Consider the following 16187-nt stretch of genomic DNA (forward strand, 5'->3'; position numbering starts at 1 on the left):
TTGGGGCATCGACTTCTCATGGCCAAAGTCTCATTTTTAAGGTCCAAAGCCTCATTTTTATTTTCCAGACCTCAATTTTGAGGGCCTGAATTCTCTCTTACAGATTTCAAAGCCTCATTTTTATGGTCCAAACCTTCACTTTAGGTCCAATGTCTAAAATGTGGCCTGACTCCTGATTTTCAGGGTCAAAGCCTCAGGTTTAGTTTGCAAAGTCTCCTTTTTAGAGCCCAAACATTGCTTTAAGACACTGAAGCTCATTGCAGTGTCCAAAGCCTCATTTCCGTTTCCAAACCATCCGTTACAGGGCTCCAAGCTTCATTTCTGGAGTCCAAATTCTCTTTCACAGGGCCCTAACCCCACTTTTACAGCTCAAAGCCTTCATTTTAGGAATCACAACATTATTCAGGCCTAGAGCTTCATTTTAAGCGTCTAAACTCTCATTTTTAGGGCAAACCCCACTTTTTATAGGTCCAAAGATGCACCAATAGAGTCTGCATTATCAGTTTTGGCCTGCAGGAAAGGTCTCTTTAACATTCTTTATTAGATTTAGATATGTTAACATAATTCACTTAGTTAAGGCGTTGTTAATTAGCTCCACGGTGTTATTGTTAAGAAAAATATTGTTTATTAGTTTAAAGTTGTTATTTATTAAGAATGGTATAGGTTAGAGAAATATTTTTGTTTGTTTTCATTGAGCATTTCTATCTCTTGCACACTCACACAAAGTTTCAGAGCAGGCTGCTTGCACCATATACATCCACCCCATGCGGCCTCTACCTCTGTCCTTTCCTTTCTTTCTTCTTCTCTTTGCAGCCAGCACCTTATCTCACTCTCTCCCTTTCTGCCGCATTTTATCTCGCTTTGGTCTTCTTCGTCGCGTTATGGATATCGTTTGATGTTATCACATTTTGATGTTGTAGTTTGGTAATTACAATTGGATGATTTTGTACCCTGCCTGACAAACAATAATGGTTAGAACTGTGGTAAGAAAAGCAAGGAACTATTGTGATATGTTTTTTTTTCTCTTTTTGCTCTTCCTTTCTTTCTCGCCTTTCCTCTGTCATTCACGCCACCACGGAACCCCGTCCCTGAGGCAACAATGTTGAGCCCCGGGGTGGTGTAAGAGACTGCGTGGGATGTTTGTCTCACCGCTGTCGGAACATCAAACCACACCTGCCATCCCCGTCACAACAGCAGAGCAGCAGTCAAACCACAGGACTGGAGGCTTCCTGTTCTCTTGCGAGCCTGAGTATGACAGAGCCGATTCCGAGAACTTTAGCCTTACCCTCCCACACGCATGCGCCCAGACCCAAGGCCAGAAACAACCGAGGGGCCCAGAGTCGGTATTGGGCACGCACACCACCGCCGAGCGAGGGACGCAGTCAAGCAAACCGGCTCTCGGAATATGCAGCGTGATTCTCGGAAGGACAATGGATGTGCAATGAGACGACCCAATAAAGAAACTGAAACAACCAACATTGGATGCAATGTTCCCCCGCCAAGTGAACTGGACTGTCGGGACACCGCAGCTCCGTGGTGGCAGCTATTGCAACCTAACGGGGTTTTTCCCCTCTTTTTTCCCTTTCTTTCTCTCTTTCTTTGGCATTTGCGAACTTGCTGTCGGGCAAATAAAGTTGCCTGGCAATTGACTCCCTTTTGAGCCTTAATTCTGTTCCCAAGAAAACGAGCAAAACCTCACTCCGGTGTGTAAATCTGCAGTGAGAAATTGGTCCAGCCGCCCCTGAGGTCAGCTAGAACACAAGAGGGCCTTCCTCTCATCCGAAATCGGAGTGTGACACCCAGCTCGGAAGTTTGGTCTGTACCATTTCCGTAAGGCAGTGCGCATTGAAGAAACTGCCGGACGGTTCCTGTGCACAAACACAGGAGAGGAGGGCTGCAGGAGACAGCGAGCTGCAGGTTGTAAGGGCTGCAGAACGGCCGTCATCCTGTCCTGTCCATCGTGCTCTGCGAATGTCTTAGCCACGCTTTGACCTGGCGGCCAGGCTCCCAGCACACGCCAGGCCTCAGCAGAAGCTGCGTGTCCAGCCAAACCCTGAGCAGGAGCTGAGGGAACAGTTACAGTGGTGGCAACGTCATGGCAGGCAGAAGGGGACGGGTGTCAGAGCAGGCAGCAGGTCACTTGTGGCCATGTCACAGTGGGCAGCAGGTCACTGCTGTGTCACAGTGGGCAGCAGAGTCAGCAGTGGCCACGTCACTGTAGTGTCACAGTGGGTCTGTGAGACGGCCGTGCCGGGGTACGAGAGCGGACACGGGGCGGTGGGTCCTGCATCCTGGAGGAGCGTCTGGATGATGAACGCAGGGTTGAGCTCCCACATGGCTGTTGCCACTAAGGAGCAACTCGCCAGCGTAAGGCGGATCAGGACAGACTTCTGGGATGGGATGGAGCACAGCTTCCAGATGCCCAGCATCACCGACAAAGGTACAGGCATCCACAGCCACCACAGGAGGGTTGCCGTGACCAACAGCGGCAGCGCTGAGCGAGCCAGACCACACCACAGCCATCTCCAGGGCGTCTCCATCTGGGGCTGGGGACAGCAGTGACACTTTACATCTGCCAATGCACACAGATCAGAGGATGCTGAAGGGCTGAGAGCCAGCAGATACAGAGCGTGACCTGGTTTTCCTTTGCTTTCCAGAGCTAACAGCCGTCTGGGACGCGGTGGCTGGCTATGTCCAGAATCAGCTTCTGCTGCACAAGGTGAGGTGACACCTGCATCCTCCTAGTCCAGCCAGAGAAGTCGGGAGTCCCCATGGCCATGGGGCATGGCCTGCGGTTACTCGTCCCCTCCTCAGAGAGCAGGAAACCCACCCCAACAATCCCCATCAACCGACACACAGGGCTTGTGCGATGCGCCATGGCTGTGGCAGGTGGGATTGTACCGCAGGGAGAGCCCTGGATGCTCTCGGGCTGCCTCTGCCCTGACTCCAGCACTGCTCTTGTAAAGAGAAAGGCTGAGGGAGAGGACTTGGCATCTCCTCCTTAAAGCTCTCCCCACTGCCCTGGCTTACGCCTCTGAACAGCAGGAGTGGTCAGGGGCGGGTCCAAAGCCCCATCTCTGGTCAGGGTCACCCCCAACTCTTCCCTTCAGCAAGTCCTCACCCTTGGGCCCTTCCCTTCTCTTCCACTCACAGGGGGTCCGAATTCCAACCCTTGGCTCCTTCGATGTGGTCCCAACACAGACCCAGGTTGGGAATGGAATTGGGATTCTGTGGAGGCCTGTGTTTCGCCTCGCCAGGTGCCTTGGTGAAGTCCACAATCTCATGGACAATAAAGACGACGTGCCTGGTAAGACAATGGATTAAACACTGGCGCACTGCGCTGTTGGGGTGAAGGGGGGGAACGCATCCCCTTCTAAGAGCAAACTGCCCCTCTGTGGAGCAGGCCCAGTAACGGCGCCTTTCTGGGCCACGACTGCAAAAAGCAGCCCTTGAGAAAGGCATGTGGAAGGGCCACGAGGTGATCATCTCTGTCCCTCTCGTGTGATTTTCCAGGCAAGAAGGAGCTGGAGCCTCTGAAATATGCCAAGGTGACCAAGGATGCCTCTGTGTCCCGACAAAAAGTGATGGATTGCATCCTAGGCACCACCTCCCTCTTGTCTCTCTGCCTGGGGAAGGGGGAGAACATCGCCCTTGTCCTCAGGGATGTGGGGGTGCTCCTCATTGAAGGCAAGAGGGTGCAAATGAGATTCTACTATGATTTCCTGGAGAGGCTATCTGGGAAGAGGATCCAGGAAGAGGCTACATTCAAGGTGAGCCTTTGGCTTCCACCACCGCTTTGGGAGACCCACAGCGGTTCCCCAGCACTGCTTGCGTGCGGCCTGAAAGGACACGGCCCATGCTCAGGCCAGGAGAGAGCACGGTTCCAGCAGCTCTTGCTGCCCTCAACTCCTCCACGACTGAGTACCTTGCCCACGTTGAGGATGTCCTGCCATCTCCATGTTCCCGCACTGCAGGTTCCCCAGCTGCTGGATGTGGTGGTGTCGCCCATGGTACCCATTGCTTCCCTGACCTTCACTGGTCGCGTCATCGTCCTTCCCGAGTGAGTCCATCGGCAGCTTTGGCCTCTGGCACGCACGAACAGGACAGGGCAGGGGATGGGGCGTGGCTGACTTAGGAAAACAACGGTCTGTACAACAGTGCCAGGCTCTGCCTGTGAGCAGGGGACCATGGCAAGTGGCAAGGGCCAGTGGTGCCGTGGCCATGCTGGTGTCGTCTTTTGTCTCCAGGTTTGAACTGGAGGTGGTGGCCAAATCACCGCCCAGGGATTCCCTGAAGGCCTTGAAAAATGCTCCTAGTGAGGACAAGTGCAAGGAGGAAAAGGGTTTGCGACCTGTCACACGGGGCAAAGAAGGTAAAGCCGCTCCCGAGTCCTTTCCCTAGCTTGGGCAACCTTCTTCTGCCATCTGATGGGAAAACTCGCAGGCAATGACCGTCACAAAATGTGACTTGCGTCAAAGCTTCATGCAGAGCTCGGCGCAGTCTTTTCTCCTAAAGACTTGCTGGCTTCACAAGAACCCAGCCCTGGGGTGGGATGTGCCCAGGACGCCCAGCCCCGAGTACAGCAGGAGGGTGGGCATCCAAGGACCTTTCCTCACTCGGGGAATTACATCTCCAAAGGAGACTCTGTCACCTCCCTGGCGTTATTCAACTCCTCCTGCCACATCTGGCACCGTTAATGCGTCTGCAGAAGAGCCCGACAAGCACCGCTGTTGGGGAAGGTGCCAGGTTTTGGGAGGTGGTGGCTGCGAGGGGGCAGATCAGCCCTCTCGGAGGTTTTGGGAAGAGGCCTGAGCACCCCTGTGTGTCACAGGGGTCAGCAGCGTCACAGCCATGCTCTCCTGACGAGGTCTCTCCTTCCTGGTTCCAGTGGGATTTCCTGAACTGCCCTTGCCTGCCCCTGCCAGCTCGACTGGTAACGAACGCAAGCAGCTCAGGGACGAGGAGGCGGTGGGGGGGAGGAAGAACCCTCGGGTCAGGTGAGTCTGGAGGTTCAGGGCTGACGTCTCCATGGAGTCGTTTCCTGACCCAGCAAGAGCCCACTCCCCAGCCCCGAACACTCGCCACTCATCGCTGCCCTACAGAGTCCAGAGGGGCGGGATGGGGCTGCCGGGAGCCCTCCCTTTCACAGGGCTGGTTCCCCTCCTTCCCTTCGGGAGAGCCCCAGCGTGGCCTCCTGAGCTGCGCATGGGGGCAGCCGTGTGCCAGTCGAGGGTCCCGTCTCAGGGGCTTTCCTCGCTGGAGCTGAGCACAGCCATCGACTGAGCTGCTGGTGCTGCGCCATCAGGCACCTGGCTCATGAGGGAACGATGCGGCCCCAAACACACCGCGTCCTCACACAGACCCCTCCCACTGTGTCCTTTCAGGCGCCTACCAGCGATCTCAGGGGCCTCCTCTGGAAAAGAACAGCCCATGACCGGCCAACCCAAGGGCAAACCCATGCCCAAAGGCCAAGCATCAAAGCTGAGCCAAGCACAGACAGCGAAACCTCGTAAGTGCAGAGGAGGAGGAGAAGGCGAAAAGAAAGTTCCTGTTGGAAGCAAATTACTGTCAGCGAGCTCTGAGGCCAGGGTGCCTGAGCAGCCCACCTACAAGTTCTTCACTGCACAGCCACCAAGACCTGAGACCGCACAATTACCAATATCAAGGCCTGAGAGGTTCTGGTCCGTGCTGAAAGAGCCGCAGAAGACCATATTAGCGGGATACAGATTTGAGCCCCCAATTTTCATGCCACCAGTGTACGAGGGGTCCAGGTCTACACAGTGCCCCCCACTGAAGACCAGGTCCAGGATGCCATGGCCCTGGCTGGAGTGACGAGGGCTTGGGGTGCCCGGAGCAGAGGGAGCCCCCCCTGGGGTGGCAAACCAGGTACGTGATTGGCACCGGTGTCATTCCTGGGTGCTAAGGAGGAGAAAGGCTTTTGGGGTGGGGCTGGCACAGCTGGGAGCAAAGGGCTGCTGCTGGAGAGGCTGCAGAGAAGGGGTAAACAGAGGGAGAGAAACGGCTGCCCTCCCATCAGCGTCCTGACCTGAACCCATCCAGAGGGCCCGCGTGCGCGCAAAGAGCTCCCCAAACCGGCAGCATTGTTTTAGAAGTCTCTCTGCTTTTGCAGCAAGTCCTCTGTCTTCGGGACACAAGGAGCTCGGGAAAGAGAGGAATAAAACCACGGAAGAGAAGTTGCAGAAGTGTTCTGACTCCAGCTGTTCGGAATGGTCCTTCACCAGAACGGGGCAGGAGGGTTTGCAGCTGGCCATGGCTCTAGGATCAGCCCAGCAGGGTCCTGCAAGCGGGGCCATCGGAGGGCCCTTCCCTCAGGACCTTTTGCGTGGGTGCTACGGAAAGGAACCTGCGTTCTGGGGCAAGAGAGGTGTCGTAGTTCAGCCCCGATCAGGACCAGACTACGCAGTCTCTCTCTCACTCCCCCCACCCTCCGAGAGAACGGGGAGAGAAAATATAAGGAAAAACGGCTCGAGGTTTGAGATAAGGACAGGGAGAAATCCTTAAAGTTACCGTCACGGGCAAAACAGACTCGACTTGGGGAAAACTATTCATTTATTACTACAAACAGCAGGAGAATGAGACAGAGAACAAGATAACCTCCCTCCACCCCTCCCTCTTCCCGGGCTTAACATTATCTCTACTACCTTCCCCTCCCAAGCGGCACAGGGGGGAAGAGGGAATGGGGGTTGCGGTCAGTTCATCACATGTTGTTTCACGCCGCTGCTTCATGGTTGGGGGAAGAACTCCTCGCATTCCTCCCCTGCTCCATCGTGGGGTCCCTCCCACGGGCCACAGTCCTTCGTGGAACTGCTCCGGCGTGGGTCATCTCTTCCACGGGTGCAGTCCCTCTAGAACAGCTGTCCCAGCGGGCCCTCCACGGGCCACAGCTGCCTTCAGGCATCCACCTCCCCCGGTACGGGGTCCTTCACGGGCTCCAAGTGGATCTCTGCTCCTCCGTGGGCCTCCATGGGCTGCAGGGGGACAACCTGCTCCACCATGGTCGTCACCACAGGCTGCAGGGGAATCTTGGCCAGGAGCTGCATTACTCCTCCCCCTCCTTCTGAACTGACCTTGGCACCTGCAGCCGTTCCTCACAACAGGCTGGTAGATGTCTCTCAGGATCTTTTTTTACATCTTATTCATTTCTCCTCTCCTCTCCACTTCTTGCAGCCGGGCTGGACCGAGTCGGGCCCAGTCGGCTGCCTGGCGAGAGGCCAGAGGGTGAGGCCTGCAAGGCCCATGAGGCCTGTGCCTCCCCCTCTGCGCCTCTGTCCCCGCTCAGCTTCTTCACATCGTCTCTTCTCTTTTTTTTTTTTTTCTGTTTTCCCCTTCTTAAATACGTTATTGCAGAGGCGTTATCATGGAACATTCTGCTACCAATCGGCTCGGCCTTGGCCAGCAGCAGGTCCGCCCTAGGCCTTGCCAAGTCCCCTGAACAAAGGGCAGCGACTTCTAGCAGTTTCCTACAGAAGCTACCACCTTAGGCCCCCCTCACTAACAAAACCACGACAAGAGGGCAAGTGGGCACCTGGAGCAATGTTGTGAAGAACTGGATGTCCCCGCAGTGGACAGGAGAGGATGCAAGTGCGGCTGGGGAGGCACGGAGGGCAGCTCCGTGCAGGGGCAGTGGAGGCCACCTGAGCTTTCACCCAGGGCCGTCAGGGAGCGGGGAAGGAAAGAGCGCAAGGCTGAGCCCAGCTCCGCTGCGCTGGACTTTCTCCTTCCTCCTGGGGTAGAGCCAGGGCTCTCTACTACCCTATTTCCCTCCCAGAGTATCCAATTTATGTCCCATTTACACCTCTGCTTAGGAAATCCTCCAAGTAGCTCTGCCGTTTGGCCATCCCGTGGGCCACCCGCAGCCACAGGAGCTCCGTCTCCAGTCCCAGCACTATGGCGCTCGTGCGGCCTCCCGTGACCTGGCATTTTCCTCCTTGCCCAAATCCATCCTGTTCGACTCGGGAACCAAAGTGTCCTTAGGGGAAGCTTCTGCTTAGGCTCCCCTCAGCATGCGGGGGAAGGGCCCACCCTGACGTCACCCTAAAGATTCAAGCCCTGACCTTCAGCAAAGGTTGCTCCTGAGGAGAACAGCGCCAGTGAGTGAGGAGCGTCTGCAAAGCTGGAGGGCACTTTGCAGGGGCGCACCTTTCTGCACCGCTTTGCAAGAGATCCCCAGGGGCCAGGCTGGGAATTTGAACATCCTGGTGAGGTGCCAAAGTGGAGAGATCTACGCAGATTTGGGAGCTCGGTGCTGGGATGAGCTGCGTCTCGCTGGGGAGTCTGGAGTGTCACCCTGTCCAGCCGAGCTTCGCAAATCGGGTCTTTCTCCTGAGGGAAATCATAAACCCATGGAGTAATTCTGCTTGGCGGGGACACTGAGAGGTTTCCAGCCCAACTCCAAGCTCAGAGCAGCTCCCATCAGGCTGACCAAGGACATGCCCAGCTGAGGTATGAACACCACCACAGTCTTGCCCCTCTGGCTATGAGATCTGTCCACGCTTTGGGTTAAAAAGTCCTCCTTTTGAAGTCCCGAATCATCATTTTTCATTGCCAGCCTTCATGTTTAGGGCACAAAGCCTCATTTCTTAGTCCAAAGCTGCATCTTGAAGCCACAAAATCCTATTTAAAGGGTCCCAAATCCTCAATTTAGAGACTAAATCATCATTTTCAGGGTCCAAAGGCTCATTTTTTAAGGTGCAGTGATATGTTTTTAAAGTTCAAACTTGAAGCCTAATTTGTAGGATCCAGTCTGTAATTTTTAGGGCATAAAGCCTCTTCTTATTTTTTTTTTTTTTAGAATACAGTAGAGTATTTAAGTTGGAAGAGACCGACAACGATCATCTGGTCAAACTGCCTGACCAATTCAGGCCTGACCACGTTAAAGCTCGTTAATACCGACACTGCCCAAGTGCCTCTTAAACACTGGCAGGCTTCGGGCATCGACTTCTCATGGCCAAAGTCTCATTTTTAAGGTCCAAAGCCTCATTTTTATTTTCCAGACCTCAATTTTGAGGGCCTGAACTCTCTCCTACAGATTTCAAAGCCTCGTTTTTATGGTCCAAACCTTCACTTTAGGTCCAATGTCTAATATGTGGCCTGACACCTAATTTTCAGGGTCAAAGCCTCGGGGTTAGTTTGCAAAGTCTCCTTTTCAGAGCCCAAACATTGCTTTAAGACACTGAAGCTCATTGCAGTGTCCAAAGCCTCATTTCCGTTTCCAAACCATCCGTTACAGGGCTCCAAGCTTCATTTCTGGAGTCCAACTTCTCTTTCACAGGGCCCTAACCCCACTTTTACAGCTCAAAGCCTTCATTTTAGGAATCACAACATTATTCAGGCCTAGAGCTTCATTTTAAGCGTCTAAACTCTCATTTTTAGGGCAAAGCCCACTTTTTATAGGTCCAAAGATGCACCGAGAGAGTCTGCACTCTCACTTTTGGCCTGCAGGAAAGGCGGCAAGAGTGGAAAAAGCTGGGCACCCTGCAGGGGCGGGGCAGGCTGGCTCCACCAATCACGCCGTGTGGGAGAGCAGCACGTGATGATTGATAAGCTGTCTGACCCGTCATTAGATGGGAGGAGCAAGGGGGAAATCCCAGGCAGCCAATCAGAGCCAGCATTGCCTCAGGGCAGGCCCAAACCGGGGCAGAGTGACAGAAATAATTTCAAACTATTTCTTCTCTAGTGTTGTACAGGTCTCGGCTATCGGAATTTAGCTTCTTTGTCCTGTTTCTGTGCTGTTCTTGAAGGAACTTTGTAGAGCTCCTGGAGAGATAACTTTGATCACAAAACTCAATGTAAGAAATTGTGCCACTGAGTAATACCACGCTGTGAAAACTGAGCAGCTCATGAGAGAGAAGGAAAATCAGCTCTTGTGTGCCACTGCTTAATTAACCGAGGCAGATCAAGGGACTGGCGTGGATCTGGTTTAGGAAGAGGTGAGACTGCGGTTTTGTGGTGTCTTCTCCTACAACAGGAAGTGGTAGTTCTGGACTGCTGATGCCAATTCTGTTGCTAACCGTCTGGATAGATCTTTGGTATCTTTCCTGTGTTTCCCCTGATCCTCCTGGGCTCATCTATGCTTATGCTACTTTGGAGTGATGATCTACAAAACCAAGAGCATTTTTGGCAAAGAATTCGTTTTGTCTTTAATGGCACATGGACTATTTGGAGGAGTTCTTTTTGTTTGTTTGTTTGTTTGTTTGTGGGTTTTTTTGCTTGTTTGTTTGTTTTTTTCCGAACTGACCTGTTGATGTGTGAGGATGAAAATACTGCCTCATCCGGATAGATGGACTAGAGTCACTCAGCAGCCCTGCTTGACTTCCTCAAATGAAAGCATTTTATGTACAGAGTAAGTGCTGCCACTGTGTTCCTACACACAGTGTTAGCGTACAGGATCCAGAAGGAGTGCATGGTGTTAACGAATCCAGAAACTGTGGTCTGGTATCGTGTCTGTCTAGATGCAGAGGAGGGGAGCAGCTCCTGTGAGGAGGCGGAGGAGGAGAAGAAGAGGTTGAAAGAGTAGCAGCTACAGGAAAAGACAGGTAAACCGATTGTAGGTGTTAGAGATGGTTGTAGGAATGCAAGACCGACTTGTGTAACTTCAGGAAAAACGCTGTTTAAACACAAAAGGCAAAGGAACTCAACAGACAGCAGCTGATGTTAGAGAAGAACGTAGGAATTACTGTTGTGGTGGCAAACGTTGAAACGGAGTAATTACGACAGGCTCTGAAAACGGAAACAAGAAAACCTCTAGAAGTCAGGATGCTTGTTATACCCAGTAGTAGCTGGGTATAATGAGGTGTGTGGACTATGCTGAAGCCCTTTTGGACAAAATCAGCCAAAAGTGGTGGAATAAATGTACCAGCACTTTTCCTGTTCTTTGCACAAAGTACTTCTCTGGCAAAAATCTGCAAAGAGGAGGAGGTCGGTGCTTTCTCTGTTATTTGGTAGGTCATTACTGATACTGCTAATAAATCTGAAATAACTCCCAGCTCAAGAAGCTAAAGGTGTCCTTTCTGTGAATGTGGTGCTGAGTCAGATGAAAGCAGCTTCCCGGTGGAATGGTGCTGGGACCTCTCGGCATGGATTGTGTCTGCCCGCCTCTTCCTGCTTGCCCGTGGCCCAGTAGGAGGTAGAGAGAAGGAGCCCAACACATTGCAGAAGCAGGGTAATTGTTTATTGGAAGCGCAATATGTGGATGCGTTAGATGAGTACTGGCTCTCCTTGTCTGTAATGATTTGATTTTGGTGTTTCAGCTCTGTAGGCACGCTTCTTGTGAACAGACAGAAGCCTGGTGTAATGCTTGAGTGTGGGAAGGCAGCCTGGGCTAAGGGTCTGGGTGTTCCTGGCCCCTTGGCTGTAGCGGTTTGAGGAGGGGGGTGGGGAGAAGCAGGTCGTGTGGTTGTTGAGCTGTCGGGGAGCAATGCCTTGGTGGTTCCCCTGCGGGGCCTGCAGAAGAGTCCCTTGTCCTGCTTGGGCAGCCAAGCTGGTTGTCGTGGTCCCCCAGCTGCTGGCAAGGGCTTTTCCAAAAGGGCCAGGAAGGTCTCTCAAACAGGGTGAGGGATTTGAGGGAGGGAGGCAGCACAGGGAAATTTGTGCGCGGGGAAATAAAACTCGGTGATGCACGTTCTGGAAGGGGAAGGTGACGCTGCTTTCCCAGCTCTTTCCTCAGGGGCGTTGGATGTGCTGGTGTGTTAGGCTCCTGTGGTCAGTGGCACCAAGGCCAAGGCAGGGATGGCTTGTGTGTGAGACAGAGGAGAAGGGATGGCACCTATCAGGTCCTTCCCTTGTCTCTTGACGGGTGACGAACGACTGGCTTTTGGGCAGCTTGGTCTCGCGGGTACTTGGTGTTGGTTTTCCCAGGGGGATTCTGTGGTTTGTAAAGGTGAGTTCCAGCTTCATCCTTGCCCTGCAGCAGAGGCAGAAGAGTTCCTTGGTTCCGGTTCTGTTTCCGTGGCGCCTGTGGGCAGATGTTGTCTGTGGGACTTCCGTGGCAGTTGGCCGCACTCCTGCATTGAGCGTGGAGCTGGAAGGAGGCGAGAGACGTGGCTCTGCGGTTCCTGCATCGCAGGAGCTGTAGGAGCACTTCACGCCTTCCCTGTGTCCTGTGGCATCGCCCATGTGGCATCTGCATCTCTGAGGAGCCTTGGGAGCCATGCCGTGTAAGGAAGGGCGGAGGAACAGCCCACCCAAGCATGTCCGGTTCCTGCTCCCCAGCACGAGCTGGCGGGAGGAGCCTGAGTGGGAGAGGAGACAGGCTGCTGCCACCGAGCTCTCAGCCCCAGCTGAGACCCATTGGCCGCCTGTCTCGATAGAGCGTGGGCAGACTGACGAGGCCGACCAGCCACCCGTCAGCAGCAATTGGCGGAGGAGACTTGCGGCTCGCCTGCGTGGACGGCGCAACCCCGCTCGACTGATGCCAGCCCCCCTGGTGCACCCGAGCCCCCAGTCCACTAACTTGGATTTGTGTGGTTTGTGTCCATTGTATTTATGAATTGAGGAAACCCTTTTGTGCCTGATGCACAGTCGTTGTTGTGTTACCTGTTGCATTTATCTGTTTCTTAAAGATGTGGAGAGGAGAGAAGGTGCTGCTGCGGAGCTGTCAGCCCCAGGGGATCTGTTGGCTGATGCCCTGTGCGTCTTGGAGGAAGATGGGCAGACTGGCAAGGATGATCGGCCACCCCTCAGGCGGAGGTGGTGGAGGAGACTTCTTGCCAGTCTGCGTGGATGGCACAGGAGCCGTGGAGGGAACAAGACCTGTGGAGCAAAGGCTGAGCCTCTGGCAGAGGCTGCTCCAGAGCCTCTGGCAGAGGCTCTTCCTCTGGCTGTTCCTCTGGCAGAGGCTGCTCCAGAGCCTCTGGCAGCGAGTGATCCTCTGGCAGAGGGTGATCCATATCCAGATCTTCATCTTCTGGCAGATCTTGTGCCAGATATTTGGGCAGATCTTCATGTTCTAGCACATCTTCTTGCAGATCCTCTGGGGGATCCAGACCAGTTTGCACAGAGTGTTAGTTAGTCTTAGTTTGTTTTGACTTGTGTTTGTCTGGTTCTCAAATATTTGTAATTTTCCTTTAAAAAAAAATCTGATAGTTCTGTTGTTGTTGTGTTGCAATAAATAATTGTAAAACTCGTTTAAAACTCATTTCTGTTGTGTTTTTTGAAAGTAAATGGCAAGTCTACCTACTACTTGTGTGTTGCTTTGTTTTTTGGGGGATGAAAGCAGATGGTTGCCAGTCACACTCGGTTTTGGTTAGTAATGGGTGGGTGTAACGGTGCAGTCTTTAGAGAAAGCCTGGTTGTGAGAGAAGGGGTTAAAAGAAAACTCCTAAGTAGGTATAGCATTAATCAATTGCAGCTGTGCACACTAAGGCAGATGGTGCTCTGTGCTTTACTAACCAGCCATCGTGCAGACTATCTAAAGCGAGAAGTCTTGTCTCCCTCCCAAGGACAGTTCTTGATAAGAGCGGAGGGGCCTTCTGCGTGAACCAGCCAGAACCGACCCTGCGGGCTGGACAAGAACCAAAGCATAACCGAGTCTGCACGAAAACAAAGGGTTACTAGCGGTGACGAAGAGGAGCAGCTCATCTTCATCCCCACGACCCCCGACGACCACCACCAGGAGGCACTGCGCAAGCACAGGTGGGGGGAGTTTATGAAAATGGCCCCTTGGGACTAATTTTAATATGAAGCGAGGATAGATCGTGCATATGTACAGGTGAATTACAGAACTTCATGTGTATGTAACACCTGGATGTATAAATTCAAAGTGAGGTGCCGCGTCAGGTGCGCACGGTTTTGGCGGGACTACCCCCCATGCTGCCCGGCGCTGAATAAACATACCTACTTTACAATCTCACAGATTGTGGAGTCCGTTTTCCACACGTCAGTTTGGCGAGCCAGCCAGGAGGATCTCTGCTTGGCTACGGGAGCAGCTGTGGAGCGGACACTCCTAGGCGCGCCCCGAGCACTTTCCTCGGAGGAGCCTCCGCTGCCAGCCGCTCACCGCGGGAGCAGACAACAACCTCCTGAAGCCGCGGACCAAACGGTATGTTTAATGGTAGGGGCCTGTAAGTCGTACGCGTGGCTGGGGCAGCTGGTAAATCGCGCAGAGACGTCTGGCGTGCAGCATAGTCCCCGTTGGGTGGGTACCCAGCTTGGTTGGTTTGGGGCGCCAATTGGGACTCCCTGACCGATAGAGCGGCCGCTAGCGATCTTGGGAGTGGATCGAGTGAGTCTGTGTTTTGCCGGTATTGATTTCTGGCTGTCGTAATAAGGCATTTGGCGTTGGCTACTGGTTTGGACTTGTTGAACCACAGTGTTCGTGTGAGGGATTTTTGTGTGTGTGATCTTCTGTGCTGCGTGGTAAAATTCTATGTTGTGTGCAGGACCTTCTACAGTGTAAATACCTGTGTTGTGAGAGCGTGAGTGAGTCCCGGGAATCTGAGCAACGCTGTGACTGTGTGTGTGGCGTGAGGTCTGTCCAGCCACCCCTAGCCACCCAGATTCTTCTGAGGTGGGCTAGAAAGCAAGGGGACTTTCCTCTTTCTGAAGTTTCTTGTATGATTGTGTGACCACTGTGAGTGTGCAGATGTCCATGAGAGTGTGGACACTGTGAGCACCTTTGTATGTCGGCACGAAGAGAGCTTACATAGAGGTGTGAGAGACGATTTTCTGTGTGGATTGTATTGTTTGTGTGCGAAGACTGAACTGGATCCAAAGTGTGTGTTTGTAACCGCGGTAGTAGTTTATTGTGTTTTGTCATTGTAGATTCCTTTGTTGCCTTGTGGTGGGACCCCGATGGTCCTGAATGGTGTCCTTTACACCACGATAACTCTTGTAAACCTGTATTTGTTCCAGAGTGTAAGTGTTGTAGTGAAAAGTTGTGGGTAGAGTTTGGCTGGGATTTTGAGTGTTCTAACTGTAAAATTTAGACAGAAATTAGGATAGGAAAGAAAGGGCTCTGTTTGTGTACGGCAGAAAAGAGGGATAAATAATAAATCAATAAATATGGGAGGGGGTCAGAGTGGAGGAATATTAAGGAAAAGTCCTCTAGGTTGTGTACTTGCTCACTGGAAAGATATTGTTGGGACTGGAGGTACAGAAAGTAAGAAGACCCTTATCAAATATTGCAATCAGTGGTGGCCGTTGTATAAGCTAGAAGGCAAGGCTAAGTGGCCACTCAATGGGTCAATAGATTATAACACCCTTTTACACCTGATGCTGTTTTTAAGAAGAGAAGGGAAATGGGACGAGGTTTCCTATGCAGATATGTTTTTCACCCTCCGAAACCACCCGGAGTGGCAAAGGGGCTGTGGAATGGTACCCCCACAGGACCCTATGGTACTCGCGCTTGAGCGAGAAAACAACAAGGAGCGTAGAGGTAAACTGAGGCGGTGCTGTTCTGCATGTAGCATTGGACAAAGATGTACTAAGACAGATAAAATTCACCAGACATCAGAACAAGATTTAACTGATTTGTTTAAGCCTCCCCCTCGACCACAGGAACAGGATGCGGACTCGGACAGAGCTTCGACCCCCCCGGACAGCCCCGTATCTTCCCATACCAGGAAGAAATCCGCTCCAACGATTTTGCAAGCACCTCTCCGGGAGGCGGTGGGGCCAGATGGTGGGATGATGTTAATCAAAGTACCCTTTTCTACTGCTGACCTAGGGGAATGGAAAAAGATTGCAAAAGATTATAGAAGTGACCCGGTAAGTGTAACTAAACATTTCCAATTTATTGTAAAACAACACAATCCTGATTGGAAGGATATACAACTATTACTGCAATAGATGACTGTGACAGAGAAACAACTGATTTTAACAACAGCAGGGAAGCTGGCCGAAGACCATTATAAGATTACAGGAGGGGATATTAAGGAATATTTCCCTCTCCAAGATCCAAAGTGGGATGTTAATAGATCTGTACATATGGTAAGATTACAGGCGTATCAGGAGTGGACTTCAAAGGGAATGGAGAGGGCAATCCCCAAAACTATAAATTGGTCAGCTTTGTATGCAATCAGACAGGGCCCTTCCAAGTCCCCATCTGAGTTCCTGGATCGACTGAGGGACGCGATGCGCCGCAGCACACCGCTGGATCCTGGGTCAGAGAAAAAACCCTGGAACCGCAGTGGGAAGGACCGTATCAGGTACTCCTCACCTTCTTCACA

At 52.6% G+C, this 16187-nt stretch overlaps 1 protein-coding gene across 1 annotated transcript; it reads left to right on the plus strand.

Annotated features, from left to right (window-relative positions):
* Positions 1-2148: 2148 nt before the first annotated feature.
* On the plus strand, positions 2149-5832 carry LOC147600409 (coiled-coil domain-containing protein 81-like). Its single transcript, XM_086751304.1, has 8 exons — positions 2149-2440; positions 2658-2719; positions 3154-3307; positions 3514-3770; positions 3975-4060; positions 4248-4372; positions 4889-4997; positions 5385-5832. Exons 1-8 carry the CDS (start codon positions 2149-2151, stop codon positions 5830-5832), a joined length of 1533 nt encoding a protein of 510 aa, XP_086607430.1.
* Positions 5833-16187: the final 10355 nt, after the last annotated feature.

Source organism: Chlamydotis macqueenii, chromosome 6 (assembly GCF_036417535.1).
Source record: "Chlamydotis macqueenii isolate bChlMac1 chromosome 6, bChlMac1.mat, whole genome shotgun sequence".
Taxonomy (NCBI): domain Eukaryota; kingdom Metazoa; phylum Chordata; class Aves; order Otidiformes; family Otididae; genus Chlamydotis; species Chlamydotis macqueenii.

Bases quoted from the DNA above. Each gene is read 5' to 3' on its own strand.
- LOC147600409 (XM_086751304.1), top strand. From the start codon at position 2,149: ATGTCACAGTGGGCAGCAGGTCACTGCTGTGTCACAGTGGGCAGCAGA. The intron at 4,373-4,888 runs GTAAAGCCGCTC...TCCTGGTTCCAG, and splicing joins TGTCACACGGGGCAAAGAAG to TGGGATTTCCTGAACTGCCC. The intron at 4,998-5,384 runs GTGAGTCTGGAG...GTGTCCTTTCAG, and splicing joins AGGAAGAACCCTCGGGTCAG to GCGCCTACCAGCGATCTCAG.